The 19,987-nt window shown below is 42.5% G+C and overlaps 1 protein-coding gene across 2 annotated transcripts; it reads right to left on the reverse strand.

Moving 5' to 3' along the window:
* Positions 1-5,092: 5,092 nt before the first annotated feature.
* On the reverse strand, positions 5,093-19,759 carry ugt8 (UDP glycosyltransferase 8). 2 transcript variants are annotated; one of them, XM_037472314.2, is made up of 6 exons: positions 19,485-19,759; positions 15,453-16,285; positions 13,397-13,539; positions 9,318-9,394; positions 8,226-8,445; positions 5,093-7,982 (listed from the first exon to the last, which is right to left on the reverse strand). In XM_037472314.2, exons 2-6 carry the CDS (start codon positions 16,281-16,283, stop codon positions 7,601-7,603), a joined length of 1,653 nt encoding a protein of 550 aa, XP_037328211.1. In that variant the 5' UTR covers positions 16,284-16,285; positions 19,485-19,759; the 3' UTR covers positions 5,093-7,600. The 2 variants fall into 2 exon arrangements, with proteins under 2 accessions (XP_037328211.1, XP_037328210.1); XM_037472313.2 differs by having other exon boundaries at positions 19,498-19,758.
* Positions 19,760-19,987: the final 228 nt, after the last annotated feature.

Here is a 19,987-nt window from a genome sequence, read left to right on the forward strand (position 1 = left end):
TTACTGGAAGTGTAATGGCTCTCACATTGTGTAGTTCATAAAGAATGTCAGGCTTGACTTAAGGCTGCAGTGACCACGGAGCTTCGGAGCAATAAACCACACTACTAGTCTGACTGCACCAAGTTGAGAAAATAGCTCTGCTTCAAACCAAAGCAATTCACTAACTGGCCTGAATATTTCAAATAATTAAAGGCCGTCAACAAAACAGAGGGGGAAAAAAGCATTTGATTTAAAATAACCTGAAACGAGGGAGTGCTGCAAACTCATGCATGTGCAGCGTCACTTGCATGAATGTTCTCACAGCTCCCTGGTTTCGTTGTCATCGGTATTCACTGACCAGAATGGATGAGACTAATAGCTGGTAAAATAGTCTGACTGTCGCAGAGCAAATCACTTTCATTTTAATGCGGCACCATCAAGCAGCGAAAGCCACTGACATGTAAATAGGAGACAAGAAAAAGGAGAAAGGCGCTGACGCATAAGTCATTGACATGTAAATACCAACGGAGGGAGAGAGAGAGAGAGAGAGAAGGAGGAACAGAGTCAAAGCGACAGAAGGCTGTTGAGTTTTGAAGAGCCGTAACCGTCCTCATTCTCATTCAGGTGTAATTTCAATGAATAGGTGGGCAATTTGATTGATAGAATCTTGGACGAGGCTTTTCCCGCTCTGAACGTGATACATATTAATATATAATATAATAACACCCGGCTCTTTATGAGCATCCCTCGGCCCCGCACCATCTCTCCTCTCCAGCCGAGTGCAGCGCCACCCGCGTGAGGCGCCGGTCACATAACATCCTCTCTTTGCACCGAAACGGCTTCCTCGGCGTGTCAAACTCTGTGCTCCATCGGCCGTCTGTGTTGCATCTCCGACCTATGCTGTATGAGTGATGACAGGGAGCAACTGGCTTCCATTGGGATCTAATCAAATGTGAGGGCCCATGCGGCTGCAGCCTGATAGAGAGGCGCTTTAACAGAGCTGCTCAAGGGAGACTCATCCATCAACCTGCAACCAACCAAGGAGCGCCGGGCTACCGCTGGCAATGAAGGAGAGCTCGCTGACTGACTCAGTGTGTGTGTGTGTGTGTGTGTGTGTCTTCACACGCTTGTGCATTTGTGAATACGTAGGTGCAACAGATATACAGCATGAGATGAGATAACCATGTTATCCCCTGCTCAAACCCAGACTTTGGAATGAGTTATGTTTGAGGGCATATCTGATATCCAACAAGACTGGTAACACAGTTACTTGACATCCGGGACACGGAGGTAGCAGAGAGCATGGCTTATGGAAATTTGGTGTCAGTACCACGGCCCTGACTGGAAGTTATCAGCGACGACTTCTTCTCGGTCGCACCTCGTTTTAGTGAGACACCCCATCATTGTTTTGTTTTCGTACTGTTTCGTAATGGGTGAATCAGCAAAAGGACATTGGCAAAGATATTTTTGTTTTTATTTGTTTTTAAACCAATGCTAAAATGTCTGTGGAGTACTCGAGGTATGTTGTGTTTACCCAAGATATACTCTTTCCTTTTGGGAGAATTGACAGCGATATGAAAAGAGAGGAACCCCGGAGCAAAAGAGTCAAGAGAAATTAAATGACTGAACATCTGATTAGGATCAAATCATTTACCAAATAAGGGACAGGGTAGAGGGTGTGTAGGTGTCTGCGTCTCTTTATCAGCTCAGACAGCAGGCCTATGAGGTCAGTAACCACTGGGGAGGTTAGATTTTTATCAAACTATATTCCAAATCCCCTCCTTCCATATCTGTCCATCTCACTGCAGGCCTCTCTCTCGGCTACTGTCTGAGCTCTACTGTGTGCAAAAGGGCTCAGATTATATTACTGATAGGTTTATTTATAGTTATTAATTAACAAATACGTAGAGGGGAAACTATTTGGGTTTTGTTGGCTTAAGTAAGTAGGCATTGGAGGTTCAGTAAGGGCACCGGTGGGTGTTGTGTTTCTAATGAAGCCCGGCATTGACTTTATGTTTATTTAGTGCTTATTTATTGTTTACTTAGTCACATTACCTCTCCGCTGTGTCCCTACAGCGACACAGCCATAATTCACTCCCATAATTAAATATCTGGCTGAAAACTCAAAAGCCAGATTTATTCCAATTGAATTCCCAATTCCTCACAGATACGCCGCATCAGCTTACCGTGCGCACCGAAGGACCTTGGTTGGACCATTTTTGAAAGCAGGGAATGAAAGTGCATTATAGGAGAGAGCGGAGAGGATGGAAAAGGGAATTTGTAAGGAATTGCCGAAGTGTGTGTGTCTGTGTGTGTGTGTGGGGGGGGGGGGGGGATAGGGAATTCAAGCAGGAGCAAAAAGTAAATTAGACAGAGAGAATTGGATCAGAGAGAAGCTGAAAGATGTACATTTGTGTGCCAGGATAACATTTGGCCAACTCGCTCTTTCTGGCTGTTTTCCAGGCACTTAGAGGCGGGTGACACACACACAGGCATCTGTCTCTTGGTGTGTCTGCGTGTGTGTGTGTGTGTGTGTGTGTGAGTTTGTGTGGTCACTTGAGTTTAGAGATTACCCTGAGAAGTGAGGCCAAAATGCCAACAGCTGCTGACATACAAACCGTATGACGTTGATTTATTTCTGATTCTATCTTAATACCTTTTCCCAGCCCCTTAACTTACACACACAGTTAGAAGTCTGTATGATTGATATAAAAGCTGTCATTCTCTCTCCCTTACTGTCAGGATTCTCTTATCACCATGGTAACACGGTGACATGGTTCCATCTATCCCAGACAGCCTGTCACACGGGCATGCACACACAAACACACACACATGCATACGCTTACACGTGTACGCGTGTACACCCGCATGGGGCAATACAGCACCTTCCTATTATGTTAGCTTGTTGCAATAATGTATTGCCTCCACTTGTCTCCTTTTGGCTTGTCTAGCTTTGAGGCTGCCGAAGGGACCCTGTTTCTTCACACGGATCATTTAACTTTAATTTGATATCTTACTCACTGGCACACACACAGACAGAGCATTTGAAGGCCTCTGATGTTTGAGCTGAATTCTACCAAGGCTTCCACCGGGGCATATCTTTCATGCTGGGACAAGAGATTTTACTGGGAATTTAATCAACTGGATATATACAGGGCCAGAGTGATGATGGCGGCCCGCCTACACGCAACCAACTTCACCAAGCTACACTCACAGACACACACACACACACAAGATATAGCAAGTTCTTTGCAATAGAACTCAGAGCTTTTCAGAAAATTGAAACTTAAGTCAACAGTTCCATCAGTTGTTGGTAGAGCCAGCCGGGAAGAGAAATAGTTTCAGAAAGACAGAAGGAAAAGGAGAGAAGTATGCAATGACCAGAGAAGATGTTAATGGCTTACCACTGCCCTCTACTGGACTTATGGGTGACATGCAGAATCATTTCTTTAGTACTTTCTTTTTTCCCTTTTTCACTTACTCACAGAAATCCATCCCTGTACCTGTTACACCAACCATCAAGCAGAAGCTAGCCTTAGTAGTATTGATCACAACCCTTTAGATGATTAAATCTCCAGCGGTCCTACTTTCTAGCTTTCACTGGACTTAGAAAATAGTAAAGTCAATGAAATATATAGAGCAAAGTACAACCTTAAAAGAGAAGCTTTTTTAACAGGCTGAGGATGATGAGTCCTCCCATTATGTGCACAAAGACAGTACACTTGTTCCTGTACACTTGGTCCAACGCGCTGCTTGGCTGCAAGAATAGCCATTGGTTTAGCTTGAAGAGAAAAGTACATACTGCACATACTGCAGCGCTCACTCACAAAACCAGCTAATTCTCAAAATACACGTGAGGATTTGGGCTATTTTTGTTCAAGAGAACAAGGCTGTTTCTCACTTGGTTTCACAGAATCACAAAACAAATGTGAGAACACAAATGTCAAAGTAAATACATGAGGTGAATCTCACACTGCAATGATCTCACTAGCTTTACTCAGGCTTCTGTTGAATTAATGTTTAGTGCACACAACCGTGCACAAGCTAGGTCCAACATCCGGGGGGCAAACGCGCTTTACGAATATCTTTACGATATTCTTTCAGCCTTACTCTCATGTGAATACTGGGATGTCTGTGTACAGATTAGAGAACACCCCTGTTGTCAGACTATTGGCTAATCCATCAATTAGATCTTGTGCAAAGAGGGATGACTCCTACTCCCTTCAGTGCGCCCACTTATCCCCACACAAGGGGGTTAGTTGCCCCTGATGATTGTCCGTTAAGGTGGGGAGGAAAGGTGGATAATAGGCACTTGCATGGTCTGACAAGGGAGGGGTGGCTGAAAATGAATGGAGGACGTCATGAATGAGGCCCACTGTGCTTTCTGGGATATCGGATTCCACATCAGCAGAGGCCTGCCCTCCATCTCTATCCCCTTCCCTGGCTCAGGTAACAGAACGGTGCCTGATTTGGCCACCAGCGACAACAAAGGAAAACAGGTTTCACCAACGTAAATCAAACATACCCGCAGATGCTTTTGACTGTGTGTGTGTGTGTGTGTGTGTGTGCATGTGCACGTGTGTCTGTCTGTTAGATCGGAGGGCCCCTGCAGTCGCTGTGAATAATTAACGGGACCAGTGAGCGAGGCCGGGTACCAGGCTCGGTGTTTTGTTACCCCGGCCTCACTCAGCATGAGCATACACAGCATTAGATAACCACCCGGCTTGTGTGCATGCGTCTGTGCAGTTGGCAACTTTAGATGATTCTACCATTTGATACCTGCTAAACCTATTTGCTCCCTGGTAACAATTCCGGACAGAAAGCCTATACATCACCAATCTAACTGCTGACAGCATCCCGTGATGTAATCAACATCGGCCTTGTCATTTCTCTAACACTGTTTGTTTTAATATTGCTGATCAGTGGCACTGATTACATGATTACATGCAACAACCAATTGGAGAAGTCAAATCTAACTGCATTTACTTTAGTGCAGTACTTTTTAATATACCCTTTTCTCAGCCTGTTTCATCCATCTTTTTAAAATGCATGTCCCAAAAAAGAAAAGACAATCCACTGTAACCTGGTCACATTCTGACAAAAAATGTTCCAATTGACTCTGCAAACAAAATATTTAATTTTTATTCAGCATTAGTTGTTTGTTTACATTGTTCTATTTACAACATGGACACACATGACGGAAAAATTGAGAACTTTATATAATTTTAAGATCAAAGTAAAATAAAAATTTGAAAGAACAAAAGGGAGTGAAGACATCTAATATATAAGGAGGAGGAAAAAATTCCAATGAATACAATGACAGCAGATTACACGGTGTAAGACAAATAGCTGGACAAATGGAACGACCGAGTGCACCATTGAAAACTGAACAAAGAAAAACTCTAAGCTGATGAAACGCAAACACAAGAACAAGAGACACATCAGACTAGAGAATCATTGCAGACACAAGAGACGGGCGCTGGTTTTAATCCTGACACTACTATACATTAATACTGAAACTAATGATGAACAAAAAAAACATGACACTTCACAATATGAATTCTTTTCCTCTCCAGACCCTGTTCATAGCTTGTGGAGCACCTACAGGCCCACCTATCCCACCCAATTGAACTTGTAATAGATGACGATGACAATGATGATGTTTCAAGTATAAGAGTGCGTTCTCAGCAGGGTTGGGTTGGGCGGTGCAAGTGTAGCTCACAGTGAAAGGAAGATCATCGGGTTTGTCTCAATTATCATGCAGGACGGGTGATCGTGTTTGTTGGATGTTAGGTCCTCCTCAACTTTTGACAGGTTAAGTGATAGCATTTATTCTCAAAAAGACGTTGATACATTGTCCCCTTGCGAGGCTTTAGTGCTTGGGACAATCATTTATATTCCAGAAGGCCAATTTGTGGTTGCAATTTTGAAATTTTGAAAAATTATATTTGTGGTCTGAATTGCTGGATCAATTGAGAAAAACACAGAACGTGTGACCTGGTCATTTGATAAGCCGTCCAACAGGAAGTCTCGTGTGAGCAGCGGGCCTTCTGAAATGTCCATTAGCAAGATACCGAATCCCCACAAACAAAGATACTCTTCCAGCTCGCCCTGTACTTTGATCTCCTCCACGGGGGTTCAAGAAAAGCAGATTGTGCTGCAGGGATCAGTGTCACTTACTGTAGAAGTGGTGAGGTTCACCTTTTTCACACTACTCACACCCTTCCTCAATCTGCATTGAGAATTAAAAGACACAGCGTGGACTAAAATAAACCTAATTTACATTGTTTCATCAACACACTCCTTCATTGAAGCATACTGCATAATCAAATGTTTGTATTACAAAAGGCCACATAGGAATCAATCATTCACACTAAAAGGTGATAGAATTGCTCGAGGTTGACAAAGATATTCCTATTGATGATTATGGATGGACTTGTAAAGGGTGCTAAATTAATTTCCTCCTGAACTGTGTAGTTTAAAAATAGCCTTTTATACACATTGTTTGTTAAAATCCATGATCCACCAAATGGCAATCAAGTGATGCTAATAAATAGACAAAGGAAATAAGACTCATCCTTGATCACCTGACTGGATGAGCTGGAGCACACTTTGGGTCTGGCTCTGCCTTTCCACAGAACTCCCAGGAGTCATTTGTATATTTGTTGACGATATCATGATGAAACTTTTTAAAACCGATAAGCCCAACAGAGTCGAGTTGAGTTTTTCTCGACCCCCACAAACTGTGAGCACAGAAACAATGGGCCTACCATGTGAAAAAAGGAAAATCTGAAATATTTTCAACACAGATCATTTTGAAATGAAGACCACAGTGAATACTGGGGAGAATGCAGCTGCCGTGCAAACTTGTAATGACTGCAGCTGTCTGTCTTTCTTTTGTTTGTTTCACCAAAATGAAGCACACAATATTTTGCAAATGATACCTTAAAGGAGGGAGTGTTCATCTACCATAAATGCTGTCCCACTATTGATATATCAAATAAATCAAAAACAGAAAAGGTTAAAGGTTAAAAAATGTGAACAGTAATAAATAGATTGGTCCCTCTATTTACAGTTTGCCAGACATTTGTTGAAGCAGAATTTGTAGTTAAAAACATTAAATCCTAACTATTTATAGGTCATCCTTTTGTTTTGTTCTGAGGATGAGTGGTTGGCCCTCAGGATTTCCCCTCTTCAGCATCCTTCAAACGCAAAGGAGGGCAGGAAGGCAGCGAGCGAAATGCAAGCGATGACGCACATGAAGAAACATGTCCCCCTTAATGTGTCTTCCCTCGAGTTTCATTCTGAATGACTTTTTCAAATTGGTGCTGTATTGCAGTAGCTGCTTATGTTAAGAGTTTTCATTACATTTTTTCTCAGTGATACATACACGCACAAACAGTCTCACACACACACACACACACACACCCAATGCCTTGCTCTGTCCCCACACGGTGCACGGTGTATCCTCCAAAAGCCTTCTGCTCGCTCCGGGTAGCAGTTGCCTCACATAACCTAAGAACAGCTTTCCGTCAAAGCTTCTATGAAACTACAAAACCAAACCTAGAGCTGAGTCCTTGGGGCAACTTCTCACCTCGTCCCTCATGGCCATTCAAAAACATTAATTAATCTTCTTCTCGCTTTTCAAAGAACCATTGCGTTTGTGTCTCCCATTGGCCATGCTCTCGCTGTGGCAATGTCCATTGGCCGAGCTGGCGTCATCCCTGGTGAAGGCGCCTCCTCTGCTCTGGTCCCCGGCTTTCCCCCTCAGCCATCGTACACACCGTCGCAGGGCAATGACAGTCAGAGCCAAGGTAGCCACTACAGTAAAAATGACATCCAGCAGGAAGTACTGGTAGGGGGACACCTCATATACAGCAGAGCGCAGGTGGCTGGCGCCGTTGTGCCGTAGAACGTAGCTGATCCAGTAGACGGCCCTGGTCACGGGGTGGCCGGGCTGGTCTTTGTGAATGTTGGAGAGAGTAAGTGCTTTCTGGCGATACCTTGGTAGGGAGAGGAAGAGGAGGCAAAAATCGAGGATATAAAAAGACAAGAACCAAAGGTCAATCTTTCAACATGTTTGACGACACAAACACAGCAGCGCACAACTTTCGGTCTGAAAGGGAGATTAAAGACGTTGAACGCCGCATGTTTGCCATGAACGCACAGAGCGCCGATTCCATGTATGGTCACCCAATGTCACTGATAAACAATTGCACTCACGTAGCAAAGCTTAGAACTCTCACCTGGTGTCTTTGATGATGCTGGTCAGGGCTGTGTAGAGGTCTTCCTCGGTCATGTACTTCCAGTGCAGCATGACGCCCATTCCTTTGGCTGCCACGCGAGTCATGGTGTCATAGTGGTCCCCAAACAGGGGCACGCCTACCACCGGCACCCCGTGGTACATGGCCTCGTAGATGCTGTTCAGGCCACCATGGCTCAGGAAGGCCCTGGTGTTGGCGTGTCCTGCACGACGGGAGGGACAAGCAGATGGTATTTTGCATCTTTGGTGTTATGTTGATTAATCATTTTTTGACAGGGTGCTTATTTCGATATATTATTTATAGTTTTTACAGTAAATCCAATAACTGCTTCAGTATTATTTCACTGTTGCTACAAACTTTGTGAATGTGGAACATCTACAAAGTGGGACCGTGTACGTGTGTGTCTGTATCAGTTCAACAGTATGATGAACAAAATATTTCAGTCTGTATTTTCTGAGGAGAGAAATTGCATTGTTAATGCCTTCCCCGCCTAATTATTACCCTTTAAATCAACCAGCTTAGTTTCAGTATGATTTACTGAAGTTCACAGCAAAACATTTTATCTCAACAGCATTTTTGCAACCCAAATCTCATAGACCTAAATAATAACCAGTTTATTTCCTGACAAAAGACAGACAGCTGGAAGACACGATTAAGTTGGAACTAGCCCACAAATGATATTACATTTGAAAGGAGTTGGGAATGCTGGATCTATTTAAACAAATAAATGTTTGACTGTCACTCTAAAATCTCTTTTACTCAGCAACCAGAAACGTCCGTATTGGCTGCAGGGTGTCATCATTTAAATGTTGTAGCATTGCTAATTCCTCACATGCAAAAACATTGGTTAATAAGCAGGTATGGGGAAAAACCCACCCACACAAAGCAGTCCAAAACACCAATAGTTGGAACATCTTGTGTAAAAAATACCAGGAAAAATGTGTCTAAATGTGGCTTGAACTAGACACATACATTTCACTTTATGGGGTGAATTCCCAAAAGCCAATTTGACAATTGAGAACTAGAAGGAGAAGTACACACTACAGTAAGTGTTGTCCTGCAAAATGTACTCACCTAATAAGTCATTCTGAGGCATCCAATCAACAAGCTTGGTGTTGTTGCCAAGGTTACTGGGTGGAACGCCAGAGAATCTAAGTAAGGAAAAAGGAAATAACAATGATATAGTCCAGCTCACCTTGTAGATGCTGTTGCCATCACAGCGTATTAACACAGAGGACACCATTCATATTCCATTCATATTGATCTGTGCTAATGTTAAACTCCCAAAATACCTTGTTAAAGGATTATATGAAAAATCTCTTCTATCCATTTGTATGACTCCAAGATAACACTAACCGTATTTCTACTCCATTAATACTGTATATTACTTCATACAAGTAGATAATGTTGCACAGTGAGGGCAGAGTATGTAAAGTGTGTATAAAGAGTGCAAGCCATTAATGTATATATACAGAAGCTAAGCTAATTATTGGAGTCTGACGTTTACATTATGTAGAAAGTGAACAAAAGGCAAAAAGGAGAAAGCCATCCCTTGTTCACCAAGACATATAGGGTTTTAACCACTGGTCCTTTAGGGGTGATGCTAAATGTGTAAAACATTGTGTGCGTGTGACTAGTGGAGTGTTGTGTGTGTGCGGAAGCACTTTCCAACAAATGCAGCACACAATACACATCATGCTACACTGCGACCCCCATCCGTCCTTCACTGTCTCCTTCTTTCCCTGACCCAATGTCTTTCATCTCGCCTCAACAAAGCCCCCGATTCACTGTCCTGCCAATCAAAGCCTACATTCATTCAGCCAATCATCAATGACACGATTCATTTGGCTTGGTCCATGTACCTCTAATCAGCCCTCTTCCTTTTTTTCCATTTGAAAGAGCCAGATTCCAATTCAAAGTCAAATACAAAGTATCGAAGCTCCTGCTTATACCCTTGTCTCACTTCACCTGTAAACTTATTATTATAAAATAACAAATTATCACGCATTATTGATCCAGAAACTCTATTCCAGACACTGCAACCACAATGTGATCCTCTTAGATCAATCCAGGGACTCTGCCCAGCTCCAGAGAAGGAATGTGTTTCCAGCCCCTTTAGATTTCATCATGTTGTTAATGGTTTTTGTTGAAGCCTGCTCCTAACATGCCATTTTTTTTCCCCAGGTGCAGACAACCAAGGAAGATAAGCAGTCCGATAATTAAAGTGCTCCTGTGTTCATGAAAATGTTGGTATTAGGCTTTACTAAATACATTTAAACACTATGGTATTGGAGTTTGCACTTCTCTGCACCGAGGGAAAGGCTGATCTACGGCCGAGGGGGCATAACCGAAAAGGAAGGTTTTTATCAGCTGATCTTAGAGGCCAAGATGGTATTTTTGGTTAGGACAGGATCTTCTGGACCAACCAAGAGTTCTGGACCAACTCTTTGAGATGACAATTTATGGTTTACTTTTAACATAACCCCTCTTTTTGAAGTTGGTTATATCACGTTTCTAGTGCTCATTTGCACAAATTTGCATGTCACGACATGTGACATGCAAATTTTCAATATAGATACCTTGCCAGAAGACGGCATCATGTAATGTCATGATATTTAGAAGTAGTAAATGTATCATACATTTACTAATAGAAAACCCCACCCTTGGCTTGAAAACTAACAATAGCAAAACTAACAATCTATAATCCTAATAAAACTACAAAGATTTATAAAACAGTATAAATAATCTGGACTAAACATACCAAATTGAAAAGTTTACGCCGTTCAGTCACTTATGACATTGACGTGGCAGTGACGTGCAGTGAGGTTCGTGACTCAAAGTCAGATTCACAAATACGGTATATGAATTCAATAAAGTAGAATAAATTGACTATTCAATTGGCTGTTTACTGGTTTTGTTTCATATCCTGAATTGTATATTCTTTTATACGACAGGTAGATGAAATCCAATCTTCTGATTGGTCGAGATGCATTATTGATTATTGATTATTGTACAGTTGCTGTTCACATTGACCAAGCGTTCCATATCAATCAATTCCATATCATATCATATGAATGAGATGGTACGGGACCCAATGCTGTTTACATGCTAATTTTCCTCTAGACTGATGAAATGTGATACAAAACGTTTGGTAGCTACAAGTATTTTGTGCTGAACGGCAGCTATTTACTTACTATTTATAATTTCACTGGTAACCGTATTATAAAAGCAATAAAGGTACTTGAGGCAGTACTTTATCTTCAATAATGTAACAGTTCAAGGGTGTTGTTGGGCCCTCCTCTCTGTTATGTCACAGATCTGCTGTTATATAGCTGGTTTACCACCTGTATAGATTATGCTCACTCTGTACTTCTCATACTGTAAAAAAAAAGAATGTGTAGTTTTAATCAGTGTGTGGTCAGAGCTGCGATACAATCCTTTTACAACTTGGGCTACTTTAAAATGATTTAGATTAGAGAAGAATTACATGACATTACATGTCATTTAGCTGACACTTTAATGCAAAGCGACTTTCAATAAGTGCATGAGTTATACGAGTATATTGCTACATCTTTACTTGCCTGTGTGGCTGACTCTTGCACAGACATCTGTGGGCAATCTAGGCCACACTCTTTCTGTGGAATTTTTCTAGTTTCTTGGTTTTTTTTAATACCACTGCCTTTGCATCCCAGGCAGGATGATATTGTCTCCATACTGCGGACAGACGAGAGAGGTAGCGGCAAATTACAAATGAAAACATGGTAAGAAGAAAAGAAAGACAGCAAAATTTGAGAAAAAGACGAATGAGACGGAGAAAGCGAGAGAAAAGGGACGGGTGAGAAAAAAGAGGAACAAGTGGACAGCGAAGGTAGAGCATTTAATCCATGACGGACCGACTCGTTTATGTTCATACTTCCCACTGCAGCACGAAACCATGAACCCGTTGAAACGCCTTAATGAGGCACAATGAGCTCCTCCACATGAGGAGGACAATGGCGCTGAAGCATTCATAGAAAAACTAGATCTTAATTCTCCCACTTACCAAAAAAGTGGGGGAGTGGATATGTATATATATATATATATGTGTATATTCTATTAAACTGTTCAATTGTTAAAATGTGTTTAGATTTATAATTTTCTGAAACTGACATGTCCAAATGTGAAGCAGAAATTCAACCTTATCTTCCCGTTAATTAATTTTTTCTGAATTGAAGCGCTTTATTTGAACATGCAGAAATGTTCTTTTTTTGAATTGCAGCCCTACTTTCATTTAGATACAGTAACTGAGAAAAAAATTATATATTTGCAGTCACACATATATGTTCAGTTCTCTATTACTTGACAATAAATATTGTCAAAAGAGTTTTAGAATCATACTGAATTAATTTGATTTGTTAGTTGTGTATTAATTAGATGCAAATGTTGATAATACTCTATTCCTCTATTAAATCCCATCAGTAGTCACATTATGATCTTCCGGACCTTTTTTTTTTCTCTAACTAGACCTCTTCACATTTTAGTTCATGACCTGCCTTACATCAACATTTGCACACAGGTACATGGTCAACCATTAACCCAGCTACAACATACACCTATAGCAAAGTCACGTGCTGCATGCATGTCCGGCACTCTGGTCTAAAAATTAAATTGTATTGGAGCAGTTGCATTGCAGAATATCGATCGACTTATGCAAACAAATGCCATCTCACAAGGATTATGCAACCTCGGGCGGTTTTGATGCCTAATAGACTATTATCAACTCATCTATATCATTAGAATGTGGTCAATGAATCACAAACATCAAGATAAGAGTTAAGGATTAACATCGGTTTTTCAACCGCTTGCCCTCCTGTTAGTATGAAAGCCCATTCCCGCCACAAAAAAAGGTTTAGAAAGTCGAAATAATGAGGTCTATTTGAGTTCATCTTCTGGTACTGGATAACCTCTGGTGATAACATAAAGTATTTGTGAGGAGGGAATATGGACTTTGGTCTTCATACAAAGGCCGTCACAGAGGAACAACATGTTGCCTGTATTTTACTAAGTAGGATAGCTGATTATGGAAGTCCAAATAAAACAATGAATATCGTTTCAGAGGGAAATCAGTAACTTGAAGCATGTTCCCATGTTGAGTGACTAAACAGATACTTTACCTCCAGACGACGCGCTGCGGGAGCCTGGCGAGGGCTCCGGCCAGTTTGTGAGCAATGTCTCGGGAAAGGTACTTGACCCCAGCTCCAAACGACACAACTACAAAGCCGTGCTCCGCTGTGTCATTCACCCACGCCTCAAAGTCCTGTGGGGATGTGATAGAATGAGAGACAAAAGCATGCATTTTGTCAAGTTTCTTTGCCAATGGAAAGAGTGAATAATACCACAATGAAAACACTACTAAACCCAGTTTTTCCTCACTGTTTAATACTCGCCAGTTCCTTCTTTCATGATCAATCCGTTCATGTGTATTTTGCCAGCATTTAAATGAAAGAAACTGGAGCTATACGTGATGTAGCAGCCAAGCTGCATATTCATCAGTCATTAATGCATTAAAGATAAATATCACATCAATAAAACAAAAACTTTGAGTATTGCTTTTCTTGTCTTTATCCTTTTTCCGAAGTTCATTTAACAGGCATTCTGAATTATTCAGATGTTAACAAATACACTTACTGGACATAGCAATGAGAATAAACTCAAAGGCAAGAGGTGGGTAAGCTGGGAGAATCTCATAATAAGAACCCTGTAGCTGTAGAAGTTGTCACATGTAGAACTAAAACTAGTTCAAATTCATTTTTCACAGAACAAATGTCCACAGTAGAAGTAAATCAAGCAAGACAGCGAATGTGTAGTGCATTTAACTTTAATATATTGAAGTTGATGTCTCTGAACCTCCATAGATAAGAATACTGAGAGTACACATAAACATATTATTTTCTTTCGAACATTATTACTCAAATATGAAAATTATAATAACTTCAATATGAGGATCGATATGGACAGATCGATATGGCCTGACAGTGGGTGATCGGCCATGTTGGAGGGAGGCTAACGATCCAGCTGCGGCAGATAAGACTTGCCCTGCATGGCACGGGGCGATGTCAGGGACACACTGGGCTCTGTGTCCCCGCGGCGCAGTCCTACTGTCCCTACAACGCCGCCTCAGTGACCCCATAAAAGAGTCTCAGTGTCCCCAGAGCTCGGGCCAGAACAAAGGCCTTGTTCTCCCTCCGATTCCATTATCACTCCCTCCACACAACACAGCACAATGCTTCCTATTTCCTTATTGGCCGGGGTGACATTCCCAAACCCCCCGCAGTGGATACCAATGGTCGCGCATCCCGGCCCGGCAAAGTCCGCTCTAAACCCCTCCCCACCTGGTCCCCAGCCGCCTCTGCTCTCCATGACTCCCCTCCCTCTCTGCTCAAAATCCACCGCTTCCTATTCCGCCCAACGCTGTTCTTACCCCAGCATCGTCTATAAAGGATTGCTTTGTGGCATCGTGGGTAATAGCAGCTACCAATCAGAGGGGGAGACAAAAGGGGACAAGCAAGGCCAGATAGAAAAAAAGAAAAGAATCTCAGAGAGATAATACCAAGACTGCGTGTGTATTTTCTTGAAAAGGCATATTCTGAAAGATCCATGGTGTGCCAGTGGACTTTTTCTAATTCTCCAATATAAAGACAATGCCATAGGATAACGATATGGCTCCATATCCTCCATATAAAAACGTTATCATCAAAATATCATCATATAAACTTTTCTGCCAGTAGATAGTCTTTGTATTTTAGTACTTGTGTTCCTAATGTCACAGGACCCTCATTTCATGTTCTAGCATCCACAATTGATATCAATTTATCAGCACATCACAGAATTTGCCATAATATGGTTAATACTGGAATAACCGTACATTAAGCCATTGTGGGAGAGGTGATGTGTATAAAATGAAATAAAGTTCCTTAATGTTGCTGAATGAGAACAAGCATTGCGGTCTAGTTATTCTATCCTTCAAATAGCTTGATAATCTGATAAAGATTGATATTGTGAATTTCCCCGCTGTGGGACTAATAAAGGAATATCTTGGTTATTGTATCTAATAAATAACACAAACTCTGAGGGAAACAATGCATGAGGCCTCTAGTTCATGAGACCACGCAAAACCATGTTGTTGGCCTTTGCCACGCGCTTGTCAGCTGTCTGTGTGTCTCGACTGACCTGTGGCAGTGGGTTGGGGGGCTTGGTGAGGATGCCTCCTATGTACACCACATGTGGCAGGGTGGGCCTGGGGAACTCTAGAGCCATGTCGGTGCAAAGCATCCACAGCTGGCTGCCCTGCACCAAGTCGGCCATGGCCACTTGAGGCGTTACTCCGTGTTTCTTCATAATCCGGTCATACTTGGGTAAGGCGATGTAACGGACTCCAAAGCGCTGCACCAAGTAAACGGCTGTGTTTGCAATCCTCTGCACCAGGGACATGCGGTCGGTGAGCAAGGAGTTAAATTCGGGTACGTACGAAAGCGGGGCTGGGGCTCCCGCCTCTGCAGGGTACCAGAGGCCTGTGCTGAACACGGCGTATTTCACACCCAGGATGTGAGCGATCACGAAACCGCACATCTCATTCGGGTCCACCAGCAGCAGGTCAAACTTGGCCTCCTTGAGGCGGGTCATGACCTCGACACTGCCGACGACAGCGTCACAGTTCTGGGAGTAGTGCTCAAGGATGTCAAACAGTTCCAGAAAGGTCAGGCGGCCTGAGAAGATGTTGCTGACTTTGGACTGGAGGAAATTGTCCGCCGTGGTGCTGTTAAAGATCCCCGGGTAGCGCTGCAGGTGGTAGTAAGGGGAGGGGGGCACCCCGCGACCCTCTGAAATCAGAAAGTGGGTCTCGTGGCCCTCTTGGTGCAGAGCCGTGGCCAGCGTCTTGAAGATGTAGAGGTGTGATTCAAACATGATGGGTGGGACGACGATCACTTTAGCGGCCCATGATGCACTGGGACTCCGAGAGAGTAGCCCAAGGAGGAGTAGTAGAGATGAGGGGAGTAGCATGGCTGAAATTTATGAAGAAAAAAAAACAGTTTGCATTTAAATGAAAACAAATTGTCATAATGCACATATGAATCAATACTCAAAAGATGAGGGTAATAGTTGAGTTTAAATGTATTTAAACATTCTGCTTTCAATAATTAGCATTATTTTGGCAAACTGGGCCCAATACCATTTCCACTTCCATTTTCAATACCTAAGAACGGATCAGAATGGTTCTTATAATAGAAGGTAAAGAACAGCTATGGCGTGGAAGGTAAACTCTTTGCACCATGTGTTCATAAACCTTCTTTCCTGGACGTTAATACGACACTGTCGCTGTCCTCAATTTGGTTTCCCCCCCCCCACACCCGTCATTGCGGCTCACTCTGTGCACAGTGTGGGTAGCAGCCAACGTCATTCTCAACCTCCAGCCACTCTATTCACAAAACGCAGACACAAAGAGCCATTATCAGGCCATCAAGTCTGCCCAATGCCTACACTCTCCTTCTCCCTTGGATGAATCTTTAACACTGGACATCCTCCAGAGTTTTTCATTTCTCGATCTACAATTACACTGGGTGTTGCACCTTAAGAAAGGGGGGGGGGGAAATATATAAATGAGATTCCATGGGCCAAATTGTGATTAACCGGGATGTTTGTGTAGCAAAGTAAGTATCTCTAAATGATTAACGACAAAGTTAACGCAATGTAACAGCAATACCTTTTTGACAAAGAGCTATTTACACAGTAGTCTGCCAACTCCTTTCAAGCTTTCCCTTAAGGGCATTGGACCCTGCATACATGTATATTAAATATGGTGTTTCAGATTATTGGTTCATGACTCCAGATGAGGCCGAAAGCAGCGCATTAGTTGATTGGGTCATTTTTAGCTGTCCGTCGGTGTGGACGTGAGTGCGAGTGTGATTCTACACCTGTTTGTGTCAGACTGGCTTAGACTCAAGGGGGCCGCCATTCTCTTTGGCATTGTCCTGAGGATATTGTTAGAAACACTTCCCAGCCCGGACTGTTGACGGTAACTATGGAAACCAGCCGGCGTCAACCGTGGTCTGGGACGCGCCATTACTCATATAACCATTAACAATGAAGTCCAGTTAACGCGCACTCAGGGGGGGGTTGGGGATATTGTCTGAAGAGAATGAAATTATCAGGTGAAGAAGAGGTGGATATGAATAAGACGCAAACTTTTAAAACTGACTTAAAACCCGCTTTCCTCTTGCTTTACCCAACACTCTGCATCAACTCTATTTTAACTGCTGTTTATCTTCTTCTCACATCTACAATAAGATATATATGATTCATATTAAGAGTCATAAACAGATTATATGATGATAATTATCCTCATAATTGTTACTGAAAGAATCTCAGAGTTGTAAGTTGAACATGAGTAATAATTTCCAATGTGATGTTTAACCGTGGTACACAAGTAATTGCAAAAGCCTAAAAATGTGGCACGGTGCGATATAGATCAGTGTTATCTTTACCATACTGGCCTACTTTATGGCGATGGTTCAAACTACCACACAGATTAGTTTACGGTGAAAAAACTAACTCAAAATAAAAAATGGAAATAATTGGACTGACTGAATGGGGTTACTCAAAGGCCAATTTAGCAAGACTAGGTTAGTTAGGCTTTTATTAACATAAAAATGAAAGAAAAACCTTGACCAATTGGGTTTACACATACGCTTCATTTTAGCAGGTCACATTTGAGACGGATGTGTAACTTAACAAAAGTTGTAAAGTACAAAATCATTAAAAGTAGATTGTATATAAATATATATTGGCCTATATGTGTGCAAACGAATGACCTCAAAAAGGTACAGTAGCTCAAAATCTATGGAAGGTTTGAGTAAATATTGTTAAACTTGTAAAAGAACAACTCTGTTGTCTTTTAAATCTGACATAAATGGTGGAGCCATTTGTAAATAAGTTCAGCTAAGGTCAAAAGCCTTTTGGTAACAACAAAGTGAAAGTGGGACCTTCCAATGCCAAGGCCAATGGGGGTGTTTATAATGACAACATGGTATTTGTGCATGCCCTGATCTCTTGTTGCTGCATTACCATTTGATACAAAGTGTACTTTGGCTGCAGGTAACGCCTCCCTCAGACTTACACACTTAAGAAATATGAAGAAAACGGACTTCGTCTGTATTAGGAATGCAAATGCTGACATTAGTCAGTCAAATACAGTTTTCCTGATTGTCTTTTCAATAATATCCCATTGACTCTCACGCACAACAACCACCAATACAAAACCAACAGGTCTGAAAGGCTTGGTCTTATCAAGAATCAAAATGTATTAAAGCAGGGCTGAGACAAAGCGGCAGTACTTCATTAGCATAATGTGCTGCAAATAAAGAAGCACTGATGCTTGTTTGCAACACATGTTTATAAAATATATTCCGCCCACAGAGGTGACGGAGATGAAATGTATTACAAAGTTATGATTGAGTACCTCTATATAGATGAGTTTGATACTTTCACCCCTCATAACTATAGCTTCAGTTCTCTGTTAGGGTCCAACTGATGTCACAGCAACACCAACACCCACCAAGAATAGAATGAATCAGTAAATGAACACCCCAGTGACGCAGGTGTCTGTTTAAACATCAGGTGACCATTTTACTTGGTGCTACTTGGTGCGACGGGCAAAGCAGAACCCTGGTTCTGCCAATAAATAAGCAATCAGGTCAAAGAGGCTCCACAATGATCAGCATGCATTAGTGCCACGTCCCATCTGGGTAATAAATGTTACAACACAAGTTAAACCTATAGTAACGGGTACATTGTCCTGCCTGTGTTTCTTGTGCCCACAGAAGAAATCAACGGGAAAAAAGTGTGGGGGGAAGCCATAAAAACGCCGTATTTATTATTATTAGCAATGGCGTTGTAAGAAAAACTGTTGCATTCACAAAAGACATCCTGAACATGAGAGTAATGGTTTCTAGCCCACTGGGGGGGAAACTCGCGTGGGGACCCGACCGCCCGAACGCAGCAACGCGGTCTCACCTGCGCTCCCGAGAGGTGAAGCACCTTTCGGTGAAAGCGGCCAAACAAGAAAAAAAAACACCGTCGAGTTGGCCGCAGTCCAACCAGTCAAATACCTTATTCAAAAGTATCAAATAATCCCATTCGCCATACTACGCGTGGGAAATGAGAAGGGACGAGAGGTTGTCATCACGTCGATAACGCGCCACGCACCTGTTGCTCTTACCTTGGCGGCTCGGACGTTGCTCGGCGGAGATGGAGGCGACAAGTGGTGCAAATCTTCTTCAAATCGATTTAAAGTGTCGCGGAAGTTAAAAACAAATTTAAAAGAATTAAAAAAGTGGCCAGGGAAAAAGTGTCTGTAAAGTAAAATGCAAACCCGGGGTTCCGAAGACGAGGCCGAGGGATCTGCATTAAACTCCCCAGCGACTCGAGGAGGGTCGGAGAGAAGGCGGGACTAGAGGTGTTCCGAGATGGAGAAGAAGGGAGCGGCTGAGGAGGAGGAGGAGGAGGAGGAGGAGGAGGAGGAGGAGGAGGAGGAGGAGGAGGAGAGAGGCGGGGGGGAGAGGTGGGTGGGCGTGGATGAAGCACAATGAAGGTGCAGTGAGGCTATCGGCTCGTGATGTAGGTGGCTGTATTGACACTGACAACAGTTGGAATGACGTGAGCTTTCGGCCATAGGTTAGAAGGAGGCCAACCTCTAGTCACGTTTCTCC

The sequence above is a fragment of the Pungitius pungitius genome, chromosome 9 (assembly GCF_949316345.1).
Source record: "Pungitius pungitius chromosome 9, fPunPun2.1, whole genome shotgun sequence".
Taxonomy (NCBI): Eukaryota; Metazoa; Chordata; class Actinopteri; order Perciformes; family Gasterosteidae; genus Pungitius; species Pungitius pungitius.

Bases quoted from the DNA above. Each gene is read 5' to 3' on its own strand.
- ugt8 (XM_037472314.2), bottom strand. From the start codon at position 16,283: ATGCTACTCCCCTCATCTCTACTACTCCTCCTTGGGCTACTCTCTCGG. The intron at 13,540-15,452 runs GTCAGTCGAGAC...ACATCCCCACAG, and splicing joins CCCCCAACCCACTGCCACAG to GACTTTGAGGCGTGGGTGAA. The intron at 9,395-13,396 runs GTAAAGTATCTG...TTCCTTACTTAG, and splicing joins CCGCAGCGCGTCGTCTGGAG to ATTCTCTGGCGTTCCACCCA.